At 34.5% G+C, this 22,747-nt stretch overlaps 3 protein-coding genes across 3 annotated transcripts; 1 reads left to right on the top strand and 2 right to left on the bottom strand.

Moving 5' to 3' along the window:
• Window positions 1-200: 200 nt before the first annotated feature.
• LOC105332016 (pescadillo homolog) lies at window positions 201-5,907 on the bottom strand. Its single transcript, XM_066080409.1, has 17 exons — window positions 5,794-5,907; window positions 5,376-5,455; window positions 5,115-5,268; window positions 4,823-4,932; window positions 4,618-4,745; window positions 4,460-4,503; window positions 4,275-4,364; window positions 3,805-3,921; window positions 3,621-3,692; window positions 2,923-3,012; window positions 2,563-2,696; window positions 2,253-2,378; window positions 1,785-1,975; window positions 1,095-1,187; window positions 701-765; window positions 434-601; window positions 201-348 (listed from the first exon to the last, which is right to left on the bottom strand). The coding sequence occupies exons 1-17, from the start codon at window positions 5,815-5,817 to the stop codon at window positions 268-270; spliced, it is 1,767 nt and encodes a 588-aa protein (XP_065936481.1). The 5' UTR covers window positions 5,818-5,907; the 3' UTR covers window positions 201-267.
• A 287-nt stretch (window positions 5,908-6,194) lies between these two features.
• LOC105332015 (large ribosomal subunit protein bL12m) lies at window positions 6,195-6,674 on the top strand. The gene has a single exon (XM_011434432.4). The coding sequence runs from the start codon at window positions 6,195-6,197 to the stop codon at window positions 6,672-6,674; it is 480 nt and encodes a 159-aa protein (XP_011432734.3).
• Window positions 6,675-15,453: 8,779 nt separating this feature from the next.
• On the bottom strand, window positions 15,454-21,426 carry LOC105332014 (cytochrome P450 4F2). Its single transcript, XM_034480449.2, has 12 exons — window positions 21,032-21,426; window positions 19,517-19,721; window positions 19,295-19,422; window positions 18,974-19,098; window positions 18,779-18,841; window positions 18,573-18,696; window positions 18,368-18,500; window positions 18,091-18,214; window positions 17,565-17,760; window positions 16,558-16,640; window positions 16,377-16,442; window positions 15,454-15,724 (listed from the first exon to the last, which is right to left on the bottom strand). The coding sequence occupies exons 1-12, from the start codon at window positions 21,179-21,181 to the stop codon at window positions 15,625-15,627; spliced, it is 1,497 nt and encodes a 498-aa protein (XP_034336340.2). The 5' UTR covers window positions 21,182-21,426; the 3' UTR covers window positions 15,454-15,624.
• Between the last annotated feature and the right edge of the window lie 1,321 nt (window positions 21,427-22,747).

The following is a 22,747-nucleotide window of genomic DNA, read 5'->3' on the forward strand; positions in this document are numbered from 1 at the left end:
TGTACATCTTAAACAATCAAATTAGAAAGTCTGAATTTCAGTCATTCACTGATTAAAAGGCTGAAGTATTTTTATTCATTAAATTTGTTCCCAAAGTCACAATCCAAGGGTGTTTAGATGAATCTACTCCCAATACATAAGTATAGTTGACCAATTACCTGGCTTGTTAGTATGTATCTCTAAAAGACTGGATTAACTACTTGTGTGTGACATTTTTTATTATCAACAAACACCAACCATCCCATTCCCCATATCACAAATAGATTGTTATTGCTTTTTCTTCTTTTTCTTACTCTCAGACTTCTTCTGCGTCTCTATGGCCTCCCGTTTTTCTTTTAGTTTCCTTGTCTGTAAAATTAAGAAAATAATGATATAGATCTGCAATACAACAAACACAACAAAAACTCATTAGAACAAGCTTGTCTGCTCTCACCTCCTGGTTTTTCTTCTTCTTGGCGAACATGATCTTATCATACAGGCGCTTCTTTTTCTTTGGAATCATCATTTCTGCCAGTCTTCTTTCCTCCATCGTCTGTCGCTGGAGTTTTTGTTCCACATTGAAATTCTCAGGAGCACCAGCCTCTACTGACATGTTCAACTTCTATAAAAACAATGACAGCTTGTAAAGTATCTATCTCTTGAAGAGTTTATGCTTAACACAATATCTGTGATTTAAGTTCCAACTTATCAAAGACCAAACCTTAGCTTGATCTGCAGTTGCTGCCTCAGTCTCATGTTTTCTTTTTCTTTTTCCTCGACCTTTCTCTAGAAAAAATAAAACAAAGTTGTTTAGTTCAGCTGCTGTTGCTTCTTTTTTTTTTTTTTAAATTGTAACTTTTCAATATGAATTCTCTCCTCAAAGAAACAGATTTTTTTTTAATTAAGGAGAAAAAGCTCTTAATTTATATTACAAAATTCTGCATTTGAATATTTACATGTACAGGTATTTATGATTGCATTATACTATTAACAAATGTAACATCATATTCTATAACTAAGGTAAATTTAATTAGGCAGCAAATATTTTCAGAATAGTACAATCTTTTTATCTTGACCATTAGGATGTTAACATTACAAGTGAGTGATGTGCGAACCTGGTTCTTCTTCCTCTTCCTCACTTTCTTCTTCTTCCTCCTCTTCTTCATCCTCTTCTTCATCTTCACTTCCTTCCTCATCTTCCTCTACTCCTACATTACAATTTAGGAAAATTCATTTAATGAATCATGAAAAATAACCATTGGTTCACAGTAGGTTTGGTGTGGACTACAAACATGTTTTACCTATCTGTATGTGGTTGAATCATCTTTCCACAAATCTCTTTATTTGTAGCAAACATAAACATTTACCGGTAAGTGTATGGCAAAAATACAACGTGCACTGAAAAACTGCTGTCATAAACCATATACACGCACCAATACATGAGCCCTTTGGTAGATTTACTGTTTTACTGTTATATGGACATACAAACTATACAGGTAGAAACTCATGGACAATATTGCACATTTTTAGTAATTCATTAATTATGTGCAAACATAATGACCTGTTTTCGTGTATTCTCAAACTAATAATCATGAAGTAAAGAAAAACAAATTTGACATATGAATCAAAGACCAGGCTCCAAAAACATGCAGTTGTTTATAAATGAATGAACAATCATTTACACAATCATTGAGATTTCCTTCACAAAAGTGAATGAATAAATGGAAATATGACATTAATTCTGACTGCGAAACCTGTGACCAGGAAATACGGCATGAATTATGATTGAGAAGACTGTGACCTACCCGAGTCCTCCTGCAGTCCTAGTTGTCTGTTGATCAATGCCTGTCTCTCCGGAGGCACATAATCTCCTTCCGCCTCCTCCACAAATGGAGACAGATGAGGGGGGAGGGTGGCTCCCGGGAAGTAGCTCTCCATGGGAAGGAGGGAAGTATTGTTCACACAGTCAAACACCCACTGTGGCTGCACATAGTACCTACAGACCCAGACAACAATATCAACTAATATATTATAGAACATGGTGTTCACAAATGTATATCTACAGTATTTCATACTGTGTGGATCAAAGATACAACTCAAAATCCAAAATCACATCATGATATTCATATTTAGTGACTCTATATATACATATTCTGAAATCTTCTATAGTTATTATCTCCTAGTTTCACTGTACATTCCTGGAGATATGCTGGTTTCTGAATTCAACTACATGTAGTTATAATCTTCTGCTGACTTTGATATAAAGTATCTACCTGGAGAGATACTGATTCTTGGTCTGGGGCCTGTCCACTATCTGGTGCGTTATTGATTCGTCTGACTCGGGATAAGTGGCACCAACAGCCACGGATTTGTGCCATGAAACTTCTCCCCCAAAACTCCTGCAAATGATCCATACATATGTAGACAAATATTAACTGTATTCCTCAATTATTGTCTGCATCTTTATTACTTTCAGAGAAATGAGACCCTTCTGCTAACAACAATAGATGCATATTCATTCAAAAGTTTGGTTTTTCTATACAGCGTAAGTTTGGAGTTTCGATTATTTTCCCCACTCCTTACCTGATGATGAATACCAATGTTTCCCTTGGTACCTCTCTGTTCAGGAAAAATTTCAGGCCTTTGAACAAGTTTTGTAACTTTTTGATTTTCTCTGCTTCTACCTTGGCCTTCTCTACTCTGTCTGGGTCATCCGTCTGCAAAGAAAAAGCAGTTATAATATGATATGTTTGATTTAAAAATTATCAAGAAACTGCTCTACTCAATATTTAATGGAACCATTTTGTGATGTCAATGTTTTTTGAGACTTCCAAAGTAAAAATATTACTACTTTGTACAGTAATCTCATAATTAACCATCCTGTGAAGGAAAAGAACTTGTGAAAATAATCACTGATTGATACTTCTTTTCTCCATAACTTACCTCCACAGCTGGAAACTCATCTAACTGCACCTCCTCCTCTCCCCCGCCCTCGTCAAGAGACCTGAGGGTCTGGGACAGGGCCGACAGTCTCTGAAACAAGTAGATTTATACATTGTCAATTTGTTTACCACCATGTTGTTATTCTCTGAAACAAGTAGATTTATACATTGTCAATTTGTTTACCACCATGTTGTTATTCAGCTGATATTATAAGTTACATGGTTTGTAGTTAACCTAATATGGTTTATACATGGTCAGTAAATTCCATGCTTGAGTCCCCATATAGAATTTACTGACCATGTATAAACCATATTAGGTCAAATACAAACCATGTAACTTTTATATCTTACCAACTGCCTTTTTTTAATTATAAAAAGTCAAAAAAAAAACAATGAAAATCAAGCTTTTATAATAATATTACAAGTTTCAAATTGAGTATGTAACCTGACGTCATAATGCTCAAAGGGGGTACATGTAATATTTTCTACTGACTATGTATGGAATATACATGGTCTCCACTTGACTGCTGTTAACCAATGATATCCTTACAATTTAGCAGGAGGTTAGATATATGATAATGTGATTTTGAAAAAACACCCTAGATGATATATCAGAAATACATTTTTTTTTTTTTATTCATATTCCTGAAAGTACTTCCTCATAGTTCCTAAGTTCACTTTATATAACTAAACGTTCACCTCTTGATATCTTTCTTTTTCTGTCATGTTTTCTTCATTTTCATCTACTGGAGTGGCTGCATCGAGCTCTAGCTGTTAATATAAAACAGCAATTATCTTCTACAGACTAAAACTTCTAATCGATTTCAGTCAAAACAGGTCTGAAAATCTAGAAATTACCTGTGAGGTGGGGTTGGCTACTTACCTTGGGTGGGTAGTGAAGATTGATACTATGGTACAATTTAAAGTTAATGAAGCCCAGCAATGTTGTGTAAAACTCCACAAACGTTTGCATTACCCTGTAATCAACATCGTCTGGGTGCTACAAATGGAAAAGTTACACGTTAAAAATATAGGTAGCATTGCAGCCCCATGTGGATGGTACCCCTGTAGTTTTAGGTTTCAATTTATCAAATTTTTGCTCATACTAAAATATATAAGCCAATACAGATATGTAATGCAGTAAAAGCATACATCTCCATCGAATAAAAACAGATTTATTCAAAAATGAGACATTTTTGGTTATATCCAATGCTTGGGCTAGTGGTCTGGCAAGTTTAAGCAGACATTTTAATTTTCGCATGGATTTAGGAAACCTTCTATATGTATGTAATAAAATTACTATAGTAAATAATGTAGGATATTGTCTATGTCAATATTTTAATGCTGTCTTACCTGGTAACCTAGACCATGAGGAACCACCCATGTCAACTGTTGCCCCATCACTTCTGCTTGAAAGTATATTCCTTTTATGGAAATGAACACCTATTGAAAGAATTACATCAATATTAATGACAATCTTTATTTCAAAATCCAAATTATGCACATTTTGCTTTATGTTAATAAGGTTTCATTTTTACCTTTCTTAAAGACTTTGACGCTATAATGTAATGCATAAACTCCACTGAAAGAGAAAAATAATATTTTTAAATATAAATTGACCTGTATCATGTACCTGGTACATGTATATATAAAGATCTGTTATGTTCACCAGTTCTTTAAGGATACTAAACTCTACCTGTAAGTTTCCTGGCATGATTGATGTACTCCATATGAACTCGTGCCCCCTGTGGCATTGTGCCAAACAAGAAGCACATGGACAGACAGTCATCCAGATCCCCAAGGGCATCTTGGAAGGAGGGGTACCTACAGGACAAAACCATTAGGCTTAGTGATCTCAAAGATATACAGCAATAAATGACATCAGGTGAAACTCTACCCACCTCTCTCTGACGATGTGGTCTAACTTGTACTTGGGTTTGTTGTTACGGATTCTCTGCTCAGCATCTTTGTTGCGTTTATTGATAGCTTTTTTCAGGCGTCTCACAAAGTGCTATTTTAAATGATAATTCATGAATTAGACTCGATTAAATCAGTAAAGGACCATGAAACTGATTCCATTGATACTTCTAAGCTATAAGAAGCTTAGTTTACTGTGTCAAGAACAACCAAAGGAATTAAGATTTCTACAGTAGAACATTTTATATGCTCATATTGTACAGTGGATTTCCTAACCTTGAACTCTCTGAACTTGTTGATGATTGGTTCATGTGCCAAAAAGTTGATGTCTTTGACTAGGTAATAGGTCTTGTGAACTGTGCTTCCCTTGTTAACTCTTTTCTTGTGCTTTGGCTCATGTGGATAGATTCCTTTCAGAATACACAGACGTCTAAAAAAACAAATATTACCTCTTTTACCTGTTAATTGACTAAATGAAGCTAAATTTACTACTACATGAGAACATATATTCGCATCTTTTGGCTTCAAAGCTTTTACCTGAAGTCTGCTAGAGTCAGCTGAAGCTTGTTGATGGCCTGATTTCTGGACATAAAGGCTGTAGCTTCACCTTTCTCATACTGAAACAGTCAACTCAACAATGTCAAAATCTCTTTTGGAGAAAAAAAAAATCAAGCATGGCATGTAAAGAGCCCAAAGAGGTGCAATGGAATATCTTCGTACATTAAAAATGATACGGTTAGTCGTTTTATTTCCAATGAATTAATAAGAGTCTAGAAAAACTAAGCATTGAAAATACTAATTAGTATTGAGTCTATTCAACAAGCAGTTCAAATTACAAATATTATAATCAGAATTTCAACCGAATTATTCTAATCGCTATGGTAAATATATAATAAGGTTACCATTATATATATATGACATATAATTTAACCAATATAATATGTTCAAAACATACCTTTTTTCTCCTTTCTCTCCCCATGTTTTATGTCACACGTGTTTTTGTGTATGTTCTTCTCAAAAGGGAGATAATAATGGGGAAAAATCGTATAGCGAGCCCGATTTTAATTTTATTTCTCATTAGATGAAGAGTTGAATATTAATTTGTTGTTTTGTGGGATTTCTAAATGACATATGTCATCTAAAGAAACATTTTATTAGACACGATAGAGCAAAACAATTAGTGATTTTTTAATTATCGGGATCGAGAATCACTGAATACCAACGGGTCAAATGGTCACCATGCTCGCTTACAAAACGATGAGAACACACAGGTCATTACGGCTTTTCTACAACATTTCACGTCAAATCAACAATTTAAACAGAGAAGGATATACAGTTAGATCATGTGTATCGTTTATGCGGCTAAAAAGAGAATACAGCTCTGCTGCCGAGCAGCTACAGGAACCTCAAGTTCAGGGCTCAGAGAAGGTATACCCGCCGAAAATTGAAAAAATTGTGGATGAAATTAGTCAATTAACTTTATTAGAAGTGTGTGACTTGAATGAACTTCTGAAAACGAGACTAAAGATAAAAGATGGACCCGTTATGGCAATGGCGGGACCCGCTGTTGCAGCACCCAAGGAAGAGGACGATGAGGAGGTTGCTCCAAAGAGGGAGAAAACGGCATTCACCGTCAAACTAGTGAAATTCGACGACGCTAAGAAAATCACTCTTATCAAGGAACTCAAAAACATCATTCCTGACATTAATCTTGTACAGGCGAAAAAATTTGTGGAAGCTGTTCCGCAAATTGTTAAAGCAGATATCATGAAAGAGGAGGCAGAAAAATTGAAAGCATCAATAGAAGCTGTTGGAGGTGTTGTTGAGCTTGAGTGAGAGTGTGTATAATCTGGAACTCAGATGTAGAATAGTCTGCAACATAAACATCATTTTACTGTTGACATTGTGAACTTGTGTTGAGAGATGTATCTCTGTTTGTATCATTTTATGCATAGTGACCATTGAAAAATGAATTAAAGAGCATGATTATGATCAAAATGTCTCCTGTTTGATGCTATTGTATGTGAATCCTTTAATGTGATGGATATTTTGTAAAGTAGATTATTGTTTTTTTATATATCAGTTAAAAAAGTTTCCAAAACTGAAAGTTTGAGCACGTATTGTAGTTAGTACTTTTGCTTACTCCTATAAGATAATTGATAGTGACTAATTGAGCAAATGTACAGAATTTTGGCAAGTTTCTTTGGCAAATCAGCAAATCATCAATTTAGGTCAGATATTTGTGTGGGGAGACAATACTTGTTGTCAATATCATAACATTGACTTACATGTTGAAGAAACTTAAGATGCAAATTAGATCATAGAACTTCATATGTTGTAATAAGACAATTTAAATATGCAATAATGCATTAAACAAAGTGAAACACTTGCAATGTAGGATTAATTTGCATTTGAAAAATTTGTAGAGTTTGATTTCCACCAAAGCAAACAAACATACTTGAAATAAGAGGGTAGAAAGAGGATTTTGTTAGACAAAGTGCCAAATAACTTAATTAGTATGTGAAGATCAATATAGTCTTCGGATTTCAATAATACTTGAATCACACAGTTTTTTGTTGAAGGATAATTGGGTATCCATCATGTTCATTGATTAATCATTTTATCCAAAAATATTTTACTGAATGCTTAAGCTTTCCTTTTGTTCTTATGACAAAATATGTGTTATTGAACAATCTGTACATGTGTATCACATAAGGCTGCTAAAAAATGTCTTGTTCCCAAGGTAAATCATTGACGTATATAAACAGTCTATGAGTTAACTTTTGAAAAACAAAAGCCTTGAAATAGTTATTAATATAATTTGAAAATAAACATCCACTCAATTATGAACTGAATAGATATAGAACATATTAAGAAGAAAAATCAAATTGGGCACTTTTCTATCTCCCAATTATATGTATGCACAAGTATTTTCAGTTGTTTAAAGGGCATGGTCATGATTTTGGTCAAAAATTATTTTTCCAATTTTAATATTTACAATGCTTCAGGAAGGCATTTTTAATAGACAACCGAAATTTGAGTGTCATTTGTTGAGTTAAAAGCGAGTTACAGAGCTTGAAATTCTTCACTATGTAAACAAAGTGTTTGTTTACATTTTGAACGTTGAAGTTAAAATTTCAGGTTTAAACCTAAAATGAATTTGTTAAAATTTAGGAACTGTTTATCTATGCCAAAATAAATAACAAGATAGACAAATAAGCTGGAAAAGATTTATGATGGTATATTGAACCTATGTAAACAAAAACAGGGCATGAGCTTTGTTTACATGTCAAAGAATGGTGATCCCTGCATCTTGCTTATAACTCTACGAATGACTCTCAAATATTATTTGATCATTAGAAATGCATTTCTAAAGCATTGTAAATAATAAAAACCTTAAAAATAAAAAAAATTGACCAAAATCGTGACCATGCCCTTTTGACTAACTATGTACTGTTTACTGTGAAGAATTCCAACAATGAATTCACGAGCTGAAAATTGTTACTGTGCAATACACTTAAAAAGCCTTCTCTTCTGTTGCATATATTAAATTACTGCTGCTGATCAGGGCTGCTGGTATAAGGTTTGCACATACTTTACCATCTGGAAAGAAAGGCTGTTGGTACGCGTATAAATTGACATTTAAATAAAGGGTATTATTCCATTACCTGTGGTTGTAGGGATTGGGAACAGGATAAGATGTGAAATGTTGATTACTGTTTCTAATACTTCTAGGATACGTCCGTGGATGACACCTCCTCTTGTTAGTTATATGTAACTGTTATTAAAATAAATGCTATTGTCAAGGATAAAATTCTATGATCCACTTTTCCCACCTTTGAAGCCCAAGGTCTTTCTTGAGTTTTTAATGTATTTCATCCATTATCATTTATATGATTACTATATAAGCAGATAGTTGATTTATCCATGCCTAAAGGTCATTGATCAATAAAAGAAATATGAGTAGTCTGAGAACGCTTCTTGGGATACCCAATATTATACTGCAGCTGTACCTTATGTAATGTACCCGCCAATAGGACTTGTTTGGTCATGCGGCCAAAGCGGATAACAGCCTCTGATCTCTTAAGGCCCTGTCACACCAAGCTACGTCCCCACGGCGTTGTAAAATTCATGGAATCGCCGTAGGATCGCAAGGAAAATTAAGAAAAAATGTACAGTTTTATTTGAAAATTTTACAAGTGGAGTCGTCACGGCGTCCTGACGGCGACCGAGGCGTTCTTACGGAGCTCCCACGGCGTGTAACTGCTTTTCCATGAAGTTCTTGGCAATTAACTGCGCTCTCGCTGAGTCTCCACCGCGCGCTCATGGCGTGCTAGGAGATTTTACCGCGCGTCCACGGCGTGCTCTGCGCGCTGACTGCGTGCACAATACCTTCTTGGAAGGTTAATATTAATTTGTACAATTGTATGGGAAACAAACAAGAATTTACAACTAGTAAACAAATGATTAAAAAATTGTTTTGATTTTATGAAAAGGTACATTGTAATTGAAACATAGTTACTTCTAAACAATTTGTGAAGGACTAGGATTAAACTCTTAGTATACGTAGTCAGGTCTACAAAAAAGATCCGTTATTAGTTGTTAGAAAACATAGAAAAGATTTGAAAACATCAGAACCAAATGGCATGAATTCCATCTACGTCCATTGATAGGTCTTGGAATATTAGCAAATTCTACTTTTTACATAGTCATCTACATCCAGTTTGATAATTATTACATCGCTTGCTATTGTACAACAGCCATTTTTCGACTTTTCGTGGTCTTGATGACAACACACTAGAAACGCCGTGGGAGCGCGGTATAAACTCAGAAGAAACGTCACGAGAGCGCGATGAACGCAGGCAACAGCTCTTTGGGGTCGCTGTGTGAACGCTGCCAAATGGAAAACAACTTGTTCAAACGCTGTGGAAGCGCAGTGAGAGCGCGATAGAGACGCAGTGAAATCCCAAAGGACTCCGTGAGGTCTCCGTGCAAGCGCAATTGACTTATCACTGCGTCTACACTGCGATTAGCTGCGTTCCTTGAGCGCGCCGACGGAGCTCTTGTGGCGCTGTTGGAGATCTTACGGCGCTGGCACGGCGACCTCACTACGCTTCTACGGCGTGTTTATCAGAACGCCGAGCCACGGCGCGTACTTTGTGCATGTTCAAAGTGCGCGCCGTCGCATGGCGTTATTCAATGTTCAAGGCGATCCCACCGCGACGGACGAAGATGCCGTTGCGTTCTTACGGTGCTGTAGGAGACTCTACTGTGTTAACCTTGGCGTTTTACATTATTTAAGAACGCAGCGGGATCGGCGTGAGGACGCAGCTCGGGTGTGACAGGGGTTTAAATCATGCACAACTTATGCACATTAGGTATTTGTGGTCAAAGGTCTTCGAAAACTCTAGCAAGATGTTGTTTATCCCTGGTATTCTATGTTGCCATTTTGCTAGTTAGTCGTTGCTATTAGCTGGCTCCAAGAAAGACTGTTCTTTCTGAATTTATGTTGCGCGTCATAATAATTTTTAGACGGTGGCTATAAATAGCCACGGTCTATTGCTACGGTCCTGACCGGAAGAGTATTTCTCACGGGGACCCTAGCGGATAACGAACGATAACTCTGTTAGTTACATGTACATGCAATGTTATACAGACAATGTTTTATCTACGTGTCGATTTCAGTATGAGAACTAATTTTAATCTTATCAGATATTTTAAGCATTATAGCTGCTAATTATTTTGTACATACATTTAAATAATGTATGAAATCGTGTTTTATTTTAAATGAGCCGTTACCCTATCTGCTTACGCGGTATTAATAATATAAGCACCAACTGCCAGTTTTGACGTTTAACTCTGTATCAGGACTGCATAAACTATATCTCTGCGATAATTGGTCAAGAGATCTCACAATAATTGCTTCTTGTTTTTTTATGATATAAATAATTGCCAGAAACACACTATTTAAACTGGTTTGTCATTTCATATTTCAGCAATTATGCTTCATCGATAAATTCAGCCATTTTCAACGCATTAGTTTTAGTTGAGCAGCATATTTTTTGTTGTTGTAGCTTTTATTCCAAAGATTTCACAACAGATACTGACAATGAATATTACATAAATTACATTTTATTGAACTTCAACCGATCAATGGCACAGTTTCTTCTACAAGTGTGCATGTGTTTTCAAACACAAAAAAACTTTAAATTTAGATACAAATGTGTTAAATTTTCGACTGACCTGTGATTTACAATGTACCCTATTTTGTACCTCACTCAGTCTGTAGAAACATTAATTTTATTACAGGCACCTCAATGTTCATCAGACAATATTTACTGCAGATGTTGACGCTTTACTTGCTGCTGACTTTCTCTCAAACACGCTAATCGACGTCGGATTGTAAAATTCACGTGCAAATCGAGTCGCCATTTTAAATGTTTATAAACTACATTTTACGATGTTTCAAAGATTTTTTGTTCAGATTTTTTTTTTACATATGCTGTAAAACGTCTTATGGATTTCACGGCGTGTCAGCTCGTGTATCTCTAATTTGCAGCAAACACTAGCTTTTTTGTGAGAAAAAACAATCGGTTTAACTCATGCAATGTTCCATATACATTTATGGTACATTGTGAACGGTAATGTAAGATATAATAGTTTTGTTCACTAAACAGTTTCTGAAGAATTTTTCCACAATAAACTTAATAACGCAATTTGATGAGCGAAGTACAATCTGTGACTTTAAAACATATGCGCCCGTCTCTGCTATTTGAGAACCTTTTCTTTAGGTTTTTTTTCTTGGGGGGGGGGGGGGGGGTTCACTAACAGATAACATTATTTACACATGTACGTAAATATCGCCCCTTTTGTTCTCAAATAATTTTTAACTCGCGAGTACAACTCTATTATGAGCTTTCTTCGACATTTGTTTCCATTTACAAATAGGTGGGCATATATAAATTCGTCAGTTTGTTGCGACTCGCAATCGAAATACACACCAGTTAGAATGTGTCACCACTCTACGAAATGCTACATCGGCGGTAGCGTATACATCCATGCTATATTTGCGATAAATAATGAAACATGAAGGCAAAAAATGTGCTTCAATCATAGATGACTGTAGTATTCTGCTGAGCTACAGAACTGCAACTTTCCGGAAATGTTGCCGGGATTTGCGAACCCTAAATCTATTGTATAGTACATACATGCAAAGAATAAAATCATTTAATGAAATGTATATACACAGCTGTACGGTCAGAAAAACATGCGGTCAACTTGGATTTTGTTTGTTTGGTGTTTTTAAAAACTTATTTTGAATAATTTATCAATATTTGTTGTAAGTTTACTAGAAAAGTTTAATGTAGCAAGTAAATTATGCGTGTTAAAGTGTACTGAGAAGCGATAAAATATACATGTAACTTTCCCAAATTCATTCAAATGATTTGAATAAATCTATAGCTAAGTACAATTGGACAAATGTACTTTAAAACGTTGATGAATGAAACTGCTGCGACTGAATATTGTATGATATTTTTTTCAAATTTTTATTCACTTTCGTTGTGAGCAAATGGAAATAATCCACTAAAGTCGAAGATAAAATATTGATTGACTCTTCTGTTTCATGATGACGTGCATTCCAAATACCATTTTTATCAAACAGGTTCTTGTAAACCATTCCGTTTTCTTTACACCTAAATGTATTAACTGACTATGAGGACAAAGGCAAGTGTGATGGTCCACGAAACTGCAACTTTTTCCCCGTGAAGAAATTGAGGAGACAATAAACATACTACATGTATGCCCAAATATTTAGTAAAAACCTGATAAGTTTTTTATCATACTAAAGCTTTATTTGTTCTCGTTACTTTGAGAAATCTACAATAACTTTAAAGCACAATAGTCCAATCCACACTTTTCAAAAGTTGTTTCCCTTCTTTATACAATTTGGGCGTACTTTGATGAAATCTCTTTGAATTTGATTTATTCATTCAATATGTGGTGGCAACTCACATATTTAATGGGTCATTCTGGGGCAATCAAAATACAAACATGTAGTACATGTATTACCGAAAACGGAGTTTTAATGTCAACTGATATAGATACAAACATATAGATACATAGAGGATATCTATATTGTGTGATTTTATATTTGCTTTATCCAACGAGTTGAAATGGTGTATATATTCGCGAGGCTTGCCGAGCGAATATAACCATTTCAACGAGTTGGATAAAGCAAATATAAAATCACACAATTATAGATGTTCTATTTATCTCATACAATTTGATTTATATTATGAAGCTTTTGAGACAGTCCCTTGTGTGACCCAAATTGGTTTTTTTCAAAGATTAAAAACGATGATGCAACGTTGTGTTATGCGGCTATTGTGACCTTGCGCAATACAATTTAGTACGTCATTCCTGAGATAAATCTAACTGTTTTAATGTAAAGTTTCACTGAAATAAACCTTATAATAATTTTTTAGCTCTAGATAATTTTTCTTAGAGCTTATTCACTTGATTAAATGGAAATTCCGATTAGAAGACTTGAATAATCAAGTTTGTTGACATACACAAAGTTGCGAATGCTCGTTAGTTTGAATTGACTCGAACGAGGAACAATTGCTAGTTGTTGATGCATGATGTTTAATAAAACAAACACTAGGCTAGCCTTATGATTCAAAATTGAAAATAGTGAATAAGGATGCTTACTGGTGGTGGAATAAAAGTCTCATGAAACATTATTTCGGTAAGTTCTTGTATATAAACACAACCAGAGCGCCCTGTTTTCGTCGCGTCGTCAGGATGAACTCCTTGATAGTTAACGTAATTTGTAGTTTTATAAACTTCACAAAGCAAATTGAAAGTTGGAAGTGGGCTAAATTTATCAAAAATCTTGACAAACAAGAAAAAAGGGTCTTGTGGTTACGGTTATGAATAACTTTGCAAAAAATGTGTGTGTGTGGAGGGGGGGGGGGGCTAACCCCCCCCCCCCCACTCACAATAGCCCCCCGGTTCCGACGCCTGTGCTACGCAGTTATGTGTTTTCCTTCATATTTGTAATTTCAATCTTTGACAAAATCAATTTTATATTAATTTTTGTAGTAGATATAGTTATGTTGAAAGTTTTCGAAAATAGGTCACTGAAGCGTTGAAGCGAGGGGCTGTGTCAAAAGTAGTTCCGACCGGAAGTATTTGATATAGCATCACCTGTGTGATATAGCAAAGGTTTATCACACGGGTAATATACACCACACGTATGAGATAAAAACATATACACACAAACATATAGATACAAACATATATATACAAACTTCTATACTACAAAGGCTACTGTGATAAATCTGTGAGTTTTCCCCAAAAGATGACGATAAAGAGACACAACATTTGTAAAGTGTGGATTGTGATCACAACTACGATTTCCACAGAATTATCCATGTAGGAAACTCACGACCAGTTGTGCGAGTAAGCGTTAAGTATTAGTACATGTTTGAGATACTGGCTGTGGATTTTGACAACAATAAATACCATACATGTAATATGCCACTTTCAAACGGCGCCACCGTCTAACAGTACTTTCAGTACTTTGATTATTTTTTCTAAATCTTGGTGATTCATGGTGTAGGGCTTTATTACAGGCAACTGAATGTCTGTAGTTCCCCACTTTGTCTTCGAACCTTTAATGTAGATTGACACGACGGATTTCCATTAATAGCTGAGACTGAGTCTTTGTTAATTAGAAAGCTAGAACTATTTTGTCTACTTCCTCAGTAACAAGCAAGGAAGGTTTTGGGGGTTTGCTCATAGGGAAAAAGACCGAGAACGATTTTTTTTCTATCACTTTAGCACTGCTTTTTGCTATGCCGTGCAAATAATGTATATCATTCTCACTATAACATTATACGTAAATTAATAAAAAATAACAATGTATATTTAACGTAACAAGGTTTGTAAACCTTAAATATTTTAAACACTTGTAATAGGTTGATTCAAACTGGCGTAGGCGTGTCAAAACCTCCAAATAGTGTCATTTTTATAACTTCAATGTCTTTTCTTTTATAAAGTTGGTCTGAGCCTCATATTTCTGTCATAGTCTAAATGCGGTTTAATGGAATTTAAACCGATTTTAATCAACAAAAATGTGGAGAGATGACCCACTATAGTTTAAAACTGTCATTTTGTAGCCCACAATTGAACGTTTTAGAAAAATAATACAAGTTCGTAAATTTGTGGCCAACGTCTCATAAAGTATTTAAACAACGCACTTAGTTGTGAATGAAATGGCTCAGTGGTTAGAGCACCAGACGTTAGGTACTAGTCACTTTATAGAACAAAGGTTTTTCGGTTGTGGGTTCGATACCACCAAAACTTCGGGATTTATTATTTTTTTCTTATCGTTTTTTGAAATATTTCAAACTGAATATAATTAGAAATTACCCTTTTGTAAACTTGTATTATAATATATCAAATATATTTAAAAAAATGTTCAATTTTAAATTGTATTTTACGACTAAACCAAATGGGCAGTTGCACCATCTTATTCCCCTATCTTCTTTCTATAATGTTGGAAAATAAGATGAATTATTCCTTTCTAAAATAAATCATTACATGTAAATTGAGTCTCATAACTTTTTAATCAGATTAGAACTTCCTTTATGGAAGTGTAAAGGCTCACATACACAAAGCTGCCCAATCAACATGTGTCACTAACATATAGTTTACAACAATATAAAATTAAGATGAGGTTTGAATCAATCAAAGCTGTCAGTTAGTCTAATGAAGAGTATTAACGCTGTTTGACGTTGATTTTAATTCCGTATTTTGCCCTCATCACTACTTCCGGGTATTCCTCATACACGTGACCTTCCACCAGTTCGACCTTGAATCTATAGAAAGCACAACGAAAAGTTCAAACCACATACTCCATGCATTTTTTCATTTGTTTACTATGTTAATCAAAAATGGGTTTAATTTATCAGCTGTTAAAATGAAAATATTTGATGATGGTAATTAATTAAAAGTCTGTCCCAAGTTATCTATGCAGATGATTTGGACGATTAATAATAAAAATTACCATACATATGAAAGAAATGCAATTGAAATCGATAAAAGAGAAAATATCCAAGATATTTTTAGAAGCACATTATTATTTTTCACTCGTAAAAGTTCACAGGAACGAAAACAGATTTCTTACAAACGTTTATAATTGGATAATTTGACATATTTTCTTCACTCGGAAAACCTCGCACAGTTTTCAGCGCTATCATCCAGGTACTTTCATATCGATTGCAATGCAATCCCCGTAGACGTTTTATTTTTAGCCCTGTAATGAAACCTGACAAGCTAGAGGAGACGTTTCAAAGAAGAAAGTTTGGGATTTTTTCATATTATTGAATGAAGATCATCTGAACCCTGAGGTATTTATCAATATCGATAAGTTAAGAAAATATGCTGCATGAACATCTCGGGCCAGACTATTAAACAAGACGCGTTTTGTTGTATAAACTAAAGTGTCTAGCTACAACCTTGTCAACTCACCGTTTGACTAAAGCACCAATCATCACCCTTTCTTCATTCAAAGCAAAATTTTGCCCGATACAATTCCTGCAATTTTGAATACAAAGCAATATTAAACAATATTGAAGACTCAAATTTATATATAAAAAAAGAACGATCGTTCAAATCAAATATGGAAAAGAGAAAGCGAAAAGCTAACGACCTTGACCCGGCAGAGAAAGGAACGTATGTGTAAGGGTCCTTGTCCTGGCTCTTGTAGTCTTCAAACCTGGAAGGACGGAATTCCTAAAATTGAAATTTAATAGGGCAAAATGTCAAGAGGCAATTTCAAGAGAAGTCCAACGCCAGGTTCTAAAAAGAAACTGTGGGCGATTTTCTAGATACTTTTCCCTCATGAAACAAAGCAAAAGTACCCACCTGAATTTGTTGCCGACTATTTTTTTAACTAAAAATTAAATCTCAGAAAATATTGACATTTGAAGGAAAATCATTGTTGTTCATTGCAGAAAATTAATGAGGAGAATACAACTAAAAAAATCTGTTTTTCGTCTAATCAAGTTATAGTTGACTGGTGAAACTGGCTACATGTGATTTAAGCGATATCATGTGATCGAAGATTGACGTGCCAGTGGATAGGGTTAGACATCATCTTAAACCATGTGATAAGGGCCAGAAATCATGTGATCGAAGATTGACGTACCATAAAAAATGACAATAACAAACTGTCTACCATCTCAAAAATCCATAAATCGAAATACAAATTCAAAGCAGAACAACACGGACCTATGAAAAGATAGAGGTAGGATCATGTGTCTAGGAGGAGTGAGCATCATGTGATAAGGTCAGATATCATGTAATCGAAGAATGACTTACAATGTGATAGGGTCAGATATTATACATGTAATTAAAGATTGACGTAGCATGTGATAAGGTCAGATATCAAGTGATTAAAGATTAAAGTACCATGATTGTGATACATGTATTGTCAAATTGACGTACCATGTGATATAATGTAACCAAAGAGTAACATACTATGATAATGAAAATGATAGGGTCAGATGTCATGTGATCGAAGATTGGCGTACTATATGATAGGATCAGATATCGCGTGATTAATGATTTGACATACCATGTGATAGGGTCAGATATCACGTGATCAAGGATTGACATACCATGTAAATGGGTCAGTGTGAATGAAGATCAACTTACCATGTGGTCGGGCCAGACATCTGGATGATGGTTGATACAGTGGATAAAAATGTCCACAGTAACATTCTCCGGAATTTCCACGCCATCCAGGATCATAGGCTTGGTCAGCCATCGACTTATAAAAGGAACAGGACTGTGCATGCGCATCACTTCTTTCAGGAACATGGTGGTGTATTTAAGACGACTCATATCCTCCCTTATCAAATTACAATCGAATGTCCGAATAAATACAAATATTCACAATAAGAAATAGATTTAAAAAATAGAAAAGGAAACTGTCCCCGGTGTTGAACTGTAGTTATAGAGTCTATCAAATGCACAACATCGGGTTAAATATAGTAATATAACATGGATATAAAGAAATCCAGTTTTATAAATGCTGTAAGTTCGACAACATTTGATAAAACATGCATGGCTACTGTGCATTTCAAAATAAGGACAATAGATCACAATAGCGACAAAATAATTCGCCGACGACATACGATGGATTTTAGACGATGTTTAATTGAAAATGGTTTAACTGTACCATGAAAGTTGTGATCTTCCGTCAAGAACTGACGTCACTTCTTTGTAGATCTTTTCTTGCTCTTCCGGATATTTGGCCAGACAGTAAATTGCCCAGCTAATGGCAGATGCCGTTGTGTCGTGCCCTGTAGAAATTCAAAACTCTAAAACCTCGCATTTGACTCAATGTCAAAGCTAACGGCTTTAACACGAACACTTTGTAGACAAAGGGTCCAACGCAAAACATACTAAAGTTGTTAAATAAATGGTCTCCGGAAGAATTCACTGTTATGTCATACCTTCGAACAGGAATGTGTCTACCTCGGCTCTGATGTCTAAATCACTCAAACCTTCACCATTTTCGTCTTTGGCTGTGATTAAAATGTCAAGGAAATCCAATTTGCTCTTCTGCAACTGGTTTGGATCTTTCTCCTGCAATATCGTGTTTAAAGCACCAGTTTGTCTTCATTACAATTCACTCGAACTTATTTGTAGGAAACTTACGAGACTTTTCCTGCGAGAAGTGATTATTTCATCAGCAAATTCATGTACATAGTCGTTATGTTGTTTGTATTCTCTGCCAGTGGGTGACAACCAAAATAAGAAATTTGGATGCAGCAACGGATTCCTAGAAATTCCATTGAATGGAATCAAATTATCAGTTTAGCAGATGGATTTTATCTATTTTTTAACACAGAGGAAATACTAACATTAGCCTCCTTATGGATAGAAAACCTAGACGTCTCACGGCCTGAACATACGGGTGACTGTCTCTGTAACAGAAGTGCATAGTTTATGTTTACAAGTTTTGGCTAACCGAAATGGATCGATATATAATAATTTAACTCAATAAACAGGCATTAACAAGTACTAGTAGTTATAATATGGGCATTACAAAAACCTACCCTTTTTCTTGTACATGGCCTTCATATGACAAAGAACATCTTAACATGGTGTCTAACGTTGCCAGGGAAACCTGGCTGTATATTTCTATGCTTTTTCCAGAATTACATGCTTTCTGTAGCTTTTCCTGTCAAAAAATGGTATCGATTGTTTAGCCCATTAGATAGAAACAGTGATTGAAGTGGATTGTTTCTTCGATGCCTGAGAACTCAACAAATTCAAGAATTCAACAAATAAGAACATATTAAGTTTCCAGGAATTCTTACTGGATCCCTTGCTCTCAAACCAATGACAATTTGAAGCAGTTGTAAAAAATTACGTACAAGGAATATTTTTGTGACATCATTATAGATCTGCACGTAGGGTTTGAGAATGTCAAAATGGAAGGCGGGAGTCAGCAGCCGACGGTTTCTCTCCCACTTCTTGCCGTCCGATATCAGTAAACCATCGCCTTTAAACATAAAAACACTATGGAACTGGGTTCAGACAAATGTGATATTTAATGAAAAATGAAATTAAATGACAAACTAATGAGCATCCATTACCTAACCATGGTAGTAACATTCTGTATGATCCTCCTAGAGAGTATTTTGGTTTTGGTTCAGAGGACTTGAAGAGGACCTTCGCCGTGTCTGGATGACATACAGTAAACACAGGAAAGAAGAACATCATCCAAGCACTAGTCATCTTTGTCCCTGATGTCTGTATCTTGTCTGTCACCAGTCGAATATAATCAGACACGTCATTGATCTGGAACACACGTTTCAGTTATTCTGGTTAGATATTGATATACATTTAAATGTGTCTATGAAACGTTCATTTTCTTCGAAATATTCAAATATTCAAAAATCGCCGTAAGCCTGTTACAGTACGGACATACCATATTGTCAACATGGTTGGTTTCTTCTGAGAAGCCCTTCGGGCTTCACAGGATTTGATCACGTGATATTTATAGAGTAAAATTAGTTCTAAACTGAAAAAGTATTTATGAAATGAATTATTATTGACATAACATTTGATTTGATATTTTTACTATATTATGGAATTAAGCTCAAAACAAAGTTGGACTTCTATCAAAATAGAGGAAATTCGGACAAAATTTTCAGATTTTGTTTTTCACTGCAATATTTTTGTATAGTAGTACTGTAGTATTTAAGTAAAGACTTTATTTGTTGGTTAACATAATTTTGCATATTTTCAGTTCGTTTTATTACACTTTTTAATTTTGATAATCGTATGGGTCACAGTACAAAAGTACTGAAAAATGCTTTAAAATAAAACGATAAAAGACACAATATCTCAAAATTTTGATTTTTGACCTCATATAAATTATATGCAAGCAGAGTAAGGTTAATATATACTTAGATATTTACAATAAATGTTTTGGTATTATTGTCATTAAGTTTTTTGTTAAAATGAATAAAAAATTGATAGGGATTTTAAAATTTGAACTGGAATATTTATGAAAAATGTGAATGAAAACTTAATGCTTTGTATCTATTTAGTGTCACCGCCATTCATAAACTGTCTTTTAAAAAGAGTTAAGCAATTTGTATAATTTCACAATTAAAAATATCTAAATTATAGTGTAAAATTTTTTCGGGATATTTATGAAATTGTCCAAAATATCCTATGGCCATTAACTCAAAGAGTAGATCATTGACCTACCTTTTTCAAGGTGAAAAATAAAATTACCATGATAGGTCTACAGCACACAATACAATGTAGATGGGTTTTCATTATCATCAGTGGATTTTTTTTTCATTCTGAGTAAACGTAATCCTTAACATAAAATTTCGATAATTTTAACAATTTTGTTCAATTTAATTTGCCATTCTCAAACGTTAATATATTAAGTACTAAACAGCAATAATAAAATGTTCACCGGAATATGAACTTGGTTGGTACAACTCTTCTAAGAAGCCCTTGGGGCTTGATTTTATCACGTGACCAACCAAGTTCATATCCCGATGAACATTTAAATTACTTTACATTAATTTTCTTAATTAAACTCTCAAAAGATAAGCAAGAGATAATTCAGCTTAAAGAAAGGTACACACCAAGTGTAAATGTCCCCAAATCGGATGCCATGAATCTAACATTGTCGTTTGCGCCGTGAGTCGTCTCCATTGTTTAAACTGATAAACTTGTTTTAAAAACACAACTAGAATAGATAGTAGAGCTCCATACAACACTGTTGTTACAATCATTTCACCAGGATATGTTTCTCCTCAGTTTAATGTGATAAGTTTTAACACCATAGGACTGGTACGAAACGCTAACGGCTGCTGAGGCTGGTTTAAAAGTACATCAGGGACCTTATTCACAAAGCCTCCGTAAATTCCGCAGATATCTAACACCTCGATGAAACGTGTGACCTTGTACTTTACACGGCCGAACGTCCAGTGTTTACATATCTAGCTTATCGGGGAAAACTTTTTAAATGCGTTTACATGTATACAAATGACCGTTATCAACATGTCTTATGGAACTCGTTTTGGGTCATAATACATTGGTTTTGATTCATAAACTCAATACAGGGGTACATTGTGTATAACGAAAAAACATATTTTGTTACATTCCGGGCAGTAACTTTTACTATGTATGTTACTATATGCATTACTACAATCGTTTTTTTGTTGTTACTTAATTAATTTGGAGCTTTTTTAGATTGTTGAATATCAATATTTCTGCCCAGCTATGTTTTGCTCTGGTTGAGGAATGGTCATTGATTACCCCCGATAACATTGGAAATTTTATTAACAGATTTCAAAATCAATGCAGAGAACTAATAAAAACTAAAGATGGTCGCATAGGATACTGAGAAGAAGGTTTGGACAGTTTCTGCTCATTCACTCATTAACACTCTCAAAGTCCTGATTGATTATCTGAAATCCTGATTGAACGATATTCTCTTTATTTTCAACTGCATATTGTTCATTTTATTTTCATTGGGATTTTATTGTTGTAAATGTGTAATGCAACAACTGTATCTTTTGTTTTCACTACATTTACAACAAATTTTACCATTGTTTTTAGTTGGCCCTTAAGTTGTTTCCTTGGGTTTATGATTTTAGCTAAACTAATGGCACAAACTCAACGGACTTGTAAGGGCTTATCCCAGACTTCCACGTATATTTAGTAACTATATTGACATCTACGTATTGAAGTATTGCTGGTTTTTTGCTAAATTCAATAACGATGATTCATGTAATTTCGTAAAAAAAGATGTAAATATAAAACGTAGGTTAGGTACTTTTTTCTAGAATGCTTGCTACGTTCATACTCGAATGAAGAATTCAACAACAACAAAAACTCATTTATTGTTAAGATAAATCATGAGTTTTTAGAAAATTAGTTCAATATAGGTAATAGTTTTTTCTGTGTTGGAATTATTTGCGCCTTAAAGTTTCTTTATAAACAACTGCGATTTATAAAGCGTTAGCTGCCTAATCATGTTTATACACATTCTGTGGTTATTGAATTAACTCCAATGAAATTAAAATATAATTTTTGTTTAAGAAAAGCTGGAAACAGTTCAGAGACAATCATATAAACAAAATTTAAGCCCTTCTACCCCCCCCCCCCCCCCCCCAGAAAAAAAAACCTACAGAGAACATTGATGTGTTGTATCAACCATATTTAAAATGTTATCGTAATGAAAAAAAAAATCTAAAGAATTCGATCGATACATGTACAAACCATGTAAAACAGCATAGCTCTACATAATGATGATTTTATTAAATGCAAACTAAGATATGTACAAAGTCTGATAA

Source organism: Magallana gigas, chromosome 3 (assembly GCF_963853765.1).
Source record: "Magallana gigas chromosome 3, xbMagGiga1.1, whole genome shotgun sequence".
Taxonomy (NCBI): domain Eukaryota; kingdom Metazoa; phylum Mollusca; class Bivalvia; order Ostreida; family Ostreidae; genus Magallana; species Magallana gigas.